At 37.1% G+C, this 12,027-nt stretch overlaps 1 protein-coding gene across 1 annotated transcript; it reads left to right on the forward strand.

The window, feature by feature from the left end:
• The first annotated feature begins 64 nt into the window (after positions 1–64).
• Positions 65–1,824, forward strand: sdhaf1 (succinate dehydrogenase complex assembly factor 1). Its single transcript, XM_034091386.1, has 2 exons — positions 65–245; positions 1,093–1,824. The coding sequence occupies exon 2, from the start codon at positions 1,351–1,353 to the stop codon at positions 1,597–1,599; it is 249 nt and encodes an 82-aa protein (XP_033947277.1). The 5' UTR covers positions 65–245; positions 1,093–1,350; the 3' UTR covers positions 1,600–1,824.
• The last annotated feature ends 10,203 nt before the right edge of the window (positions 1,825–12,027 follow it).

A 12,027-nucleotide genomic window follows, 5' to 3' on the forward strand; every position in this document is an offset into this window, starting at 1 on the left:
CTTATTAATAATCAGTATTTTATTGTGAAATCGTTTACAGGAAGTTAAAGGTTCTGTAGTCTTCTGGCTTCACAGTGGTTTTGTAACGTGTAAGGTCACACAGAGGCGCGTTACAACCGCTTACCCAGATTAAAATGACGTGCAAGTTATACTTTTATATTTTATTTGATTAACTAGCGTGATTATTTATTGACGGAACTTGTTCAACCAACGTAAACAAGTAAACAGTTGGCCGTTTGAAACAGGTAAGCTAACCTGCTAAGCTATGTGACTGTGTTATCTCCTAGTTTAACTAACATTAACATTAGCTGTAACACTTCCTGGAACTTACATTTAAATGTCTTTAGTGCTGAAGGAGAGAGTGATATTGCAGTCCTTATTTAATTACATTTCGAATTATCTGTATAGATCAATTGCACAATGCACCAGGTCATACAACTATTTGGTCCTTGAAAATCATTAGAGTTAATACTAAGATTGGGAAATTGGCTCTTAAATACTAGGCTACAGAAGTGGGACAATCTGAAGAAGCTTGTAAATGTAGACACGCTGATTCCTTTGTTCAATTGTAATCACTTTAGGACAGACAGTGAAGCATTGTGCATGCATGTTTGCTTTGAATTAAAGTTGTCCTTGTGATGATGTCTTTCGCCTGTCAGTTGTGCAATTTGTAAGTGTCTAGTTACTTTTTACATATAAAAACATGGGATGTGCTTCTATGATATGACACAGTACTGTACCAATATACAAAAATGCAACCCAGTATTTCAAACAGTATCTACAATAGTCTCCACATTAACAAACTAAAACATTAAGTGCCATGTACATGTTCCTGAGGAAAACGGATAGTATACAAATACAATATTGTGAAAAGAGCCATTGTGCATATTGAGTTCTTTTAATTCTGATTAGCTGATATTAATTATGTTCTTCTATTGAAGTAACATTTTGCAGTCATGCATTTTACTTGTAATGGAGTAGTTTAAAACCATAGTAAATTATTTAAGTAAAGGATCTCAGTACTTCTTCCACTTCTGCTTGTCCTGTCTTTTTATTCTCATCATCCTAACTCAGTGTGTTTTATTCCTACAGTCACTTCAGATCCCAGACAACTTCTCAGCCAATCAGATCCTGCATGGACCCACTCTCCTCAGAGACACCTCTATAGGATCAACTGAAGAGAACTCACCGGAAAGTAAACTAAGTGGAGCGTCAGGGGCCCTGAGTGTTTTGTCGTGTAGCTTTAGCTTTACACTCTTGACACATTCAGGTTCAACATCACGTGAGAAGCATCTGGTGTAACCGCAGCTGTGGACTTGGTTTGTGATCTTTGGTGAGTGAGTTTGTCTGATGGCGAGGCACAGTAAGCTGCAGAAGCAGATCCTGGCTCTGTACCGGCAGTTCCTGCGGGCCGGACAAAACAAACCAGGATTCATCCCCCGAATCCGTGACGACTTCAGACAGAACGCTGGCATCAAGAAGACGGACGTGATGCACATCGAGTACCTGTACCGACGAGGGCAGAGGCAGCTGGAGCAGCTGAGGGACGTCAACACCAAACAGTTGGGCTCCTTCGCCAAACCTGCAGAAAAGAGCTGACCTCTGACCTGTACGGCATCATGTGACCATGAACGACACTAACAAATGCCTCTCAAAGACTTACGACCAAACTGTCACCCGTGTTGCTCTGTATCCAGTTGGGAAAGAAACATGATTTTGGAGTTTAAAATCCAAATGAACGTTCTCTGATTGTTTAGACGCATTAAATTAAAATATACTTCATTTGAGCTCTCATGATAATAAAGTTCGCTTTGAAGAGAAAAAGGTTATTACTGCAGTTTGTATCACTGTACATGGAGCCATCAACATTTTAATAAGTTCTCAAATGACAGACTCCACTTTTGTTCATGGTCATCAGCTCTGTGAGGCTATACTTGGACAGTCGAGCTTATTGCTGCTCACTAAATACTATGTTCACAATAACTAGGCTAACATACTGATATTTAGAAAATAGTGCTGACAGTCATAGTTCAGCTAAATATCAGCAAACATAAATAGGCTGAGGCTGATTGGAATGTCATTCATTTAGATATTAGGCCATAATCATAAAGAAGATGAAGATGAATGTCTGTTCAATGGTTCATGGAATTCCTTCAAATAACAGATATAGGTCATGCTGGGAGAGTACACTTTATGCTATTTTTAAGCATGTATATTGTTTATAAAATATGATGCATTGCTGTATAGATTAAACAATTCAACAGTTTATAAGTAGTTAAAATTAGCATATGAGTGGATACATTCAAACATTATTAAGTAATGGGAAATATACATCAGAAAACATGTAAAAAGAAAATAATACATTTGGGAATAATTAAGCATTTATAAGTAATCAGTCTAATAAATATGTTATCTATTCATTTTTCTATTTCTTTGAACATTTAGTAATTTTCAAATTAACCTCAACATTTATTTAATGATTGAACACACCAAGGAGAGACCGTTCTTAACTGTCTAACATTTATGTAAACCTTTAGATAATTTAAGTTTGCTTATCATTTTATTTGAGTTTGCCTTATTTAATTTGATGTGATTTTGACTATTGTAAAGGCCACTATTTTGTTGGGTGTGTGTTGTAACAACCTTAATTGAATGAAACACACCAGCCATGGACATCAAGTCGGCCTGACGAGTCACAACAACACTAAGAGCGAGAGAAATAACTTGAAAGATAAAGTATTGGAAATGTCAATATCTACAAGACTGAAGCTGTGACGAGTAGTATAACAGTTATATTAGCATTACATGTTGTCTGTTAATAATAAATGACTGCAGTGAGACCTTGAATGTAGCAGGATATATCCTATAGCTCATTATCACTTTTTTCTGAAGTGAAACACTCCTTTCACCTCTGCTCTTACAGAAGTAGAGAATATAGTATTTGTCATATTTTATTTTACTGTACTCAGTTTCTTACATATGTATATGTTGTGTTAATATTGCCTTTATTTTGAATTTGTTACAATAGACTTTGAAATAGTTTTTAAAAATAGCGTTTATAATAGTATTCTTTTTTTTGTTTTGCTTTCTTAAACTAAAAGGAACCAAAAAGTGTTCTTCTTTCTGTGTCTGTGTACTTGGTAATCAAACCGATTCTGATTGTGACCACTGAGAGGCAGCATGGAGTCTGAGTCAGACTGACACCAACGAAGAAGAAGAGGAAGCAATGTAAACAGGAAGAGAGACATTTCTCATCCCACCCTATATTTTAGTCGACAGAATCATTTCTTATCGGTATAATTTTGTGAAAATAGCTAATTTAACTTCTTTTATCGGTAACAGAGGAAGTTGTAGGATTATTATTCATCAAAACTGTCAGCTGTTTGGTGTTTTTTACTTTTATATTCAGCTTTTTCGTCATGGCGAATTCAGGGGGAGCAATGTCAAACGCTCAGTTATTTCAACAGGTGAGAAAAAATACACACATCTGTTTATGTTGCTAAATTCAGTTTACTCATCCCTGACAGGCTTGGGGAGTAACGGATTACATGTAACGTGATTACATAATTAGGATACACTTTTTTTTTACTTCATTCGATTGCGATTACATAAAATAAATACGTGTTTAGATTACTGTTACATTTGATAATATCGGTATTACCAGCAAGACAGTGTTACAACACATTTTGAATTAAAAATCGATATATTATAGGTAGACGTACCGAATGAATGTTCTTTATGGGTTATATTTAGGCTACTTTAATTGTTGTATGCAGTAGGTGGCCATGATTTGGTCAGTTCGCTAATTTCATAATGTATCTATGCAACACAATACAAAGATATCTCTGACATAACCATGGGCGTAGGAAACATTCTGAATGTGGGGGGGACCTTTTTAACGGGGGGGTGTGGGGGTCCTCCCCCACGAAAAAAAATAGATTTCCTGTATTCTGGTGCATTTTAACAGGTGGTTTGATACTTTTATGTGGCTATACTAGCATGAAGAAAATGATGGGTACATTTAGTAATTTCATCCAGTAGTAAAGAAAATTAACATATTTTGCCTGAGATCGCATGCTGTGGTTTTATTAAATGTGCCAAGTGCTAGGACTGTCTTAGGGAAGAAAGCTTTTAGATGTGCAGCTCCACTAACTTGGAACAGTCTGCAAAAAGAATGGGAAATTACCAAGCTAGTACCACTACATGTTTTTAAAGCTCGGTTGGATGCTACAAAATCAGATGCTGTTGGTACCTGTACATGTGGTTAGATATGTAAATTGTAATCCCTGTACATTTTGCTGTATGATGTCCTTTTGTTGTTCTGTTGTTTATGTTTTTATGTCTTCTTGTGGAACCGACTGCTGCAGGTCTCCCTTGAGAAAGAGATCATTGATCTCAATGGGATTTTACCTGGATAAATAAAGGTTTTGAATTGGATTATTAATTCAGAGCCGTCTTTGAATTAATAAAAAGCAGTTTAAATGCCAATTTTTTGTACATTTATATACAACAATAAATATTTGTGAGTGCATTGAGAGATATTGTTGTGGGAAGTCATTTATATATAAATCGCAAAATACATTTGTGAATCCTTCTGTGAGCATTTATTAATATTGTGACTGATCTGACTCCATACAGATGTTAAGTTCACCTAGGAATGGTATCATTGACTTAAATGTTCAAATAAATGTTGCTCTTCTGTCTATATTGGTCATATGATGCCCCTTGACTGAAATGTGTCCTGTTCAATACCCCCACTGATTTCCTTAACATTCTGGGATGAGAGTCCACATCACAATTTACTCTAAACTGTCATTTCCCTTTCATCACTCACCTCAGCAACGGACCTCTCTCCACTGTCCCTGTGTTCTGCCTCTGACTCACTCTCAAGCGCCTAGATGTCAAGAGAGGTGGTGAAGTGATCATTATGTATTGAGCAGTATACTCTTTCACATTGAATCATAACAAGTCATACTGAATGTAAATACAACTGACTCTAAAGTAAGTCCCAGTCTGTGACATTGGACATTTTGAAGACTCAAAATCCCAAGCAGTAGAATATTAGCTAGTCTATGTAATGTGCACAGAAAATAAACAGTTAACTGAACACTGGGATGGAAATGGCCTATAAGCACTCAGTAAAACATAAACACACACAAAAAGCTTCTGAATGATAAGAAGTATAATTAAAACATAATGCACATTACCATTTTGAGAGAGAGTACCGAAGTTAAAGAACTCAGAAAATAATCTCTTATCGAACTGAGGCTCCAGTAAAACACACTGACTGCGTCTCTACGTGGACATCATGGTGTTTACATGAGCACAGAGAGATGGGGTTATTCATGTTCCCTGTTTACATGATAAATACTAGTAACCTGGCATTTCGATGCCTTTTCTCATCTAAACTATTCAGTATTTGTATATCTATCATGACATAAAGACGAAACTCCTCTCCAGAAGTGAGACGCTTTTTCCGCCGCCGCCATCACTGTTAACTGATTAACTGCTGAAGACTTACTTTCCTATTCTTTGAAAAAAAATGTCTTATGTCCTTGTTGTCTGGGGGAGAAAACATATCAAACCAAGAGATCGTCAGCTTTGATTTTCGTTGTATTAACAATGTCCTGAACACTTGGTGTGTGTGCCTTACCTCCGCTACCGGCATCGCTTCATACAACAGATCTGAGCTGTCCAACTATGACAACACTCCTTAAACATGCGCGCGCTATGGGAGAATCTGCCTTGGTTCAAAGTAGCAGTGAAAACATGGTACAGAGTTTCATTGATTTGGGCATTCTCTCAATAAGCAAGTGGAATGGATTTGATAGTGAAGCAATGACACAGCGCTCTACAAAGTGCGGCGAGTGGAGAGACCGATTCACGGACTTTCCACATGGTAAAAGTGGGGGGGTCTAAACTAATCATTTGAAAAAGTGGGGGGGACATTTTAACATTATTATATGCTACCTTTAACCTTTGTGTGCTGTTTGGGTCTGTGGGACCCGTTTTCAGTGTTTACTAAAATAAAATATATGCAATTTAATTATTTTAACCTGCTTTATTTGGTTGTGGACGTCACATCCTCTAGGCAGGGTCCGGGGGCATGCACCCCCAGGAAGATTTTTTTTTAAATGTTTAGTTAAATGCATCAATCTGGTGCACTTTGAGCTAGGGCTGCTCAATTAAATCGTATTTTAATCGCAATTACGATTTTGGCTTGCAACGATTATGAAAACAACATAATCGAAATAAAACTATTTTATTTTTTTTAAATAGGTTTTTCAGTTGAATTATACTTAAAGTTCAGGGTAATCAACTGTTAAAAACATACTTTTCAAATGATTTTCTTCAATAAATTGATGTTTTCAAAGTAAATGTTTAATCGTTTTTTTAAATCGTGATATCAATTATTGACCCAAATAATCGAGATTATGATTTTTGCCATAATCGAGCAGCCCTACTTTGAGCCCAACATGAATTTATGGATACAGCTCTCAACACTCAGATGAAAGGGAGCTGTATACTTTTCAATAATCCAAACATCTTTAGAATATGATCACAACAAATCATTTAAACTTGTTTATTCTTATTTTATGTTACCTAGTTAGCATTCTTTCTTTTTTTTAATGCATATTTGACTAATCCCTCCCCTTTTATACCCCTGTATAATTCAGTAAATCGTGTACTTTTACTCCACTACACTTATTTATAATTATATTATCTTTAGTTGCTTTGCAGATCTGGATAAATGATGTGAAATATAATCAACACTTTTTCATGCAGGGCCTGGTTAGGGACTAGGATTCACCTGGAGGAAGACAATCAGGGGTAGAGGGGAGAGAGACACAGCACACGACACGAAGCACCCATAATGATCAAATGTCTCCCTCCTTTCTGCAGATGGCTCTACTGCGCTGGCTTTCCTCTCAGACGGACGAGGACCGGACTTTTTTGGCGGCAGTGACGGGTGTCCAGGTCGGCAGAGAGCTGCTGAATCGGTTCACCGGCCAGGACAAAGTGGACGCTTATAAGGTACCTGCCTGCTGCCTGCAGGGGGCTCCGTCTCTGGATCAAATTCAGACACAGTGTAGCTCTCTTCATGACACAGACACAGACACAGGTCGGTTTAATCTTGGCGTTTAATCTTGGCGTTTAATCTTGGCGTTTAATCTTGGCGTTTATTCTTGGCGTTTATTCTTGTAGCCTCCCTTGTTCCGTTACGCTGTGAGAACTACAACAACGAACAACATACTGTATATGCATAGCCAAACACATTAGCACAGTGTAGTGCTACACATACAAATATATGAATGAAAATAGGACATGGCGCCCACATGAAAACATGAAACAAATACCTTGTTGGCCGCTTGTCGTGAAAGGTTATTTGAATCTTTAAGGTTCCTTTTCTGCTGATAACTTTATGTCACAGACTGCAGCAGAGCTTCAATGAAGACGTCAACCCTGTTGAGTTGCCCAGTGCGTCAAAACAATATGTTCAATACTCCAGTAGCGCCTGGATATGCATATTTCCCCATAAACACACGTTTTGAAGTGAAACATCTGAAGGGCTCTTTCCACTTCATCATGAGGCTCATTGTGTGTTTGTGTGTTTCCTCAGAGAGAGTGCATCCTCAGCATCTCAGAGTTCCTCCAGCAGAACCCGCAGGCCTCGCAGGCCGACATCAACACCGAAGTGGAGAAAAGAGTTCTGGTTTTCGCCACCCAAGTCAAAGCTCTGGAGAATGCTCCCATATTCTGAATAAACCTCTCCATGTTTATTTCTGAAAGATGTGGAAACGTCGACATTGTGGACACAATTGATATCTTCGTAGCAGAAATGCTATGCTAATTGTTAAATAATCTGTTTCTGTTATACATTATATTTGTGTAATTTTTTTTGTTTATGTTTGTAACTTTTTAACCAATCGCCACACTGGAAAAACTGAACCGTTGACTTTAACTAAATGTATCATGTCAACAGATTTCACATAACTGTATTAGGTTAGTTGAAAGCTATGATATTAAGTTTAAATACAAATATGTGGTTCAACTTAATATTATTGCTTTCAACTAAGCTAATACAGTTATGTGAAATGTGTGGACATGAAACATTTTATTAATGTCAACGGTTCAGTTTTTTCAGTGCACTTTCCATCCAAAGAAGAAGCAGTGTGACGGAGGGCCGGAGGTTTAAAGTGAATTTTATTAGAACATGCTTTTGACTTTCACCTTTGACCAATACCTGGAGAAGTGCAGGAGAATCAAACTGTGTTATTGTCTTTAATCTGTGTGTTTAGTTGAGCTTTAATGAAATGTTAAACTCACAGCTGTTGGAATGAACAAGGAGTGTTTATTAAATGTGAGTTGTGTTAAGAGAAACTGATCGATGCTTCCTGGTTCTTTGAGATGGCACATGGGGCTGACATTCCTCCTCAATCCCCCTTTGATTAGTCTACATAGAGTTCTTTCTGCAAACTCACATTATGCTCAGGAGATTTGGAAAAATGCATCAATATATTCTCTCGACTGATAGGAAGACTTTTCTCTTTCTTCTCGGTTGTTATTTTTACAACATCACTTTAAGCTATCATTAAAAAAGTCAGTAAATGCTTCTTCTTTTTTTTAAAGACTACATTTACATAGTCAAACGGTCCTTTTGTTCAGCCTCACAATGCTATTGGGTAGTAAATGTGTGTATAGGTCCCGCCCTCGGGAGCATACACACACAACTTCCAAATCTTCAAACAAGCAACATCTCTGTTTCATTGGACTGGATTTGTCAGATTCAAGTAAGTAAAATGCCTCAAATATTGTTGTGATTATTACAATGTCTAGAACATGTACATATGTAGTTATTCAATCAATCAATGTTTATTTATATAGCCCAATATCACAAATGTTACATTTGTCTCAGTGGTCTTCACAGTGTGTACAGAATACGTACCTGGGTCAGTGTGGTAGCAAAATAGCATGTGCACCTTACACATGGACCCTGCCCTTCTTATATGTTCACATGTGGAAATAAAACACTAATATAAATATAATGTCTTTGATCATTTATTTTAACTAAGTTCTAAATGTGTCCTCTGTTAAGATGTTGAATTAAGACCAGAATTGAATAAATGAATACATTATCTCTGATAGCAGTAGGCCTATGTGAAATTATATCTGTAGCAATATTTTAAACTCTACTTGATTCTTATCAGTTAATTAGTTACACAAATACATTTAACTCTTCTCTGGTTCTGGCAGAAACAGTTATTTCTGAAATGTGTTGGGAAACTTGGATGTATCACTTTTAGTATGATAATTAGCCTGTTATCATTAGCCAGACAGCATTGTGTGACTTGTTGAACTGGTTTACCTGGCTGCATGGGTCGGTGTAGGTATTCCTTTTATTATAATAATAGGCAGCATTGTGTGACTTGTTGAACTGGTTTATGGGTTGCCAACTTTGGGTACCTGGCTGGAGTGAGATTTTGATATCAATTAATTACACATATGCGCACTAAATGACTGCTATCGTGTCAGTAGCGGGACCTTAGCATAGGATGTATATACAATATATACAAATACACAATATTGGACAGGCTATAAAGGGCACAAAGTTTCATTCACTAATGAAAGTCAAACACATGTTTCCACTGTTTTATTGTGTGCATAGGCCTGTCGCAATAAACAATTAAACGACTTATCGTACGATAAATAAAAATGAACTCGATAAATTGCCATTTACATGAGGATGTGACTAGCAGTTTGAAAGGATGTACTTGAATTATTATTATATATTCTCATCATGTCAGTGGTCTAAAATGGTCATACCACGGTGCCGACAATATTCTCGTTTATCGCAATAATTTCCGGGGAAATGTATCCAAAAAAATTAATTATCGTGAGAGGCCTATACATGAAACACACACACACACAAACAAATCTACAGACTTACTCCAAACTGCCAAATATATTAATTAACACACTCTCACTCTCATATACTCTTTGACTCTATTTTGGCCTAGAAGCAGCAGACTTTTACTTCTCTTAGATCTGCGCATGCGCAATACAGGTCGGGGATTGACCAAGCGACAAACTCTGGGGAACAGCCGGGACGCCAATACGGAAGTGCCACACACTGCAGTTCATACATGGGCCGCTAGGGACTGGCTGCAGAAAGGCGCAATTTCCATAGACCCCCATGTTAAAATGCCCAACTTTACAGCAGAAAAAAACATGTTTCTACCCATGGATGCAATAAATATTATGATCGATATAGTTAGATTCCACCTTCATGATTAGGAATCTGTAAGTGAATTGTTTTCTAACACGACCCTTTTATTTATATTAGGTCTTAAAGTTTTTGCATAAATTAGGGCGTGGTCACTTTGATGGACATGTACATGCCTCACTGTCAGCTAACAGCAACTTGTCCACTCTGCTAGACTACAACCATAGAGGCTACAACGTTAGTTAGTCATACTGTAGTACTGTACTTGACCCTTTAGCTTTAGCCGTGTTCGTGGTGATTGTGCCTTTTAGGGAATATTGTTACCAGACAATTAAAATGTCGTGCTGTGCGCTTGAATGTACTAACAGAACTTCCAAGAAGTGTTGATTTCTATCAACACGTAATGTTGTATCGATGTATATAGAGATGTAGGTCTACTACAGCAAAAGTATTCTCCGTCGGGACTTCCTGCAACAACACCACGCCGTTATCTTGGTTCTGATTGGCCAGAAGACATTATCAAAGATGTTCTATTGACAAAACGATCACTACGTGACAAAAGTTTTCAAAACCGTTTCTAGTCTTCGGTATTTCCAGACAACGAGACAAGTGGCTACTGAAATCAATCTTACTAACTGCTGTCTGTGCAATTTACTCCGCGCGAGTTGGCGGACTTTATTTTGCTTACTTTAGCATCATTTTTCATGGTGGGGCTAAGCCAGCATTTCTCAAAGTGTGGGGCACATTTTTTTTTCACACTGGTGGAATACCAAAACAACGGCCCGCCCGGGTGCAAAACGCATCAATGAAAACGACCCTCTACCACACAAAACAACACCTGTAGATAACCCAATTTGTGTTCTTTGAAATTGAAAAGGATATTGCATTGTGTTTGTTACTTTCGTTGCAGTTGTATGTCTTAAGTGTAATTTGGCATGCTTTTATTTTGAAGGCGAGTTGTTGTTGCTATGGAAAGAAGAAACGTTTCACAGCGGGCGGAACTTGTCATAAAGTCCGCAATAATAAAGCCCACCCATTTAGAGGGAAGATATGATTGGTCAATTGTACTGTCATTTGACATTACTCTCTCGTTCAGTTACTATAGCTGGCCCTCTGTGAATTCACTGCTGGACGTCCAATCAGCTCCTGTCTTCACCTTGCAGAGAGGAGCTTCTTTCATTTAACCCTTCACATTCAAACAGAAACTGAATAGGCAGATTCAAAGGATTTATTTATTTGGAAATGTTATTTTAAATACAATTTAAATCAAGTTATTTTTGGTAAAATTAATGACAAATATTACTAAAAACATATTTTAAAAAAATATATAAAGAAAAATATAATTTGTTTTAATGTTTTTAAATATTATTTTGTAGAATATCTTAGGCCATCAGAGACAGGCTCGCCACTGGTAAAAATCTCTCATACACACGTGAAACGCTCTCACAGACACACACAACAGCGTTGCAGTCGGGAAGAAAAGCAATGTGGAGCGAGAGAGAGAGCACACCTTTATCTATTTAATAAAGTTGTAAAAAATAAAGTAAGAAATCATTCCAATGTGTACTATAGGACAGTAAAAAGTTTAAAAGGGGAGGGATTAGTCAAATATGCATAAATAAAAAGAAAGTGCTAACTAGGTAACATAAGATAAGAATAAACAAGTTTAAATGATTTGTTGTGATCATATTCTAAAGATGTTTGGATTATTGAAAAATATACAGCTCCCTTTCATCTGAGTGTTGAGAGCTGTATCCATAAATTCATGTTGGGCTCAAAGTAGGGCTGCTCGATTATGGCAA

This window comes from Pseudochaenichthys georgianus, chromosome 9 (assembly GCF_902827115.2).
Source record: "Pseudochaenichthys georgianus chromosome 9, fPseGeo1.2, whole genome shotgun sequence".
Taxonomy (NCBI): domain Eukaryota; kingdom Metazoa; phylum Chordata; class Actinopteri; order Perciformes; family Channichthyidae; genus Pseudochaenichthys; species Pseudochaenichthys georgianus.

Bases quoted from the DNA above. Each gene is read 5' to 3' on its own strand.
- sdhaf1 (XM_034091386.1), top strand. From the start codon at position 1,351: ATGGCGAGGCACAGTAAGCTGCAGAAGCAGATCCTGGCTCTGTACCGG.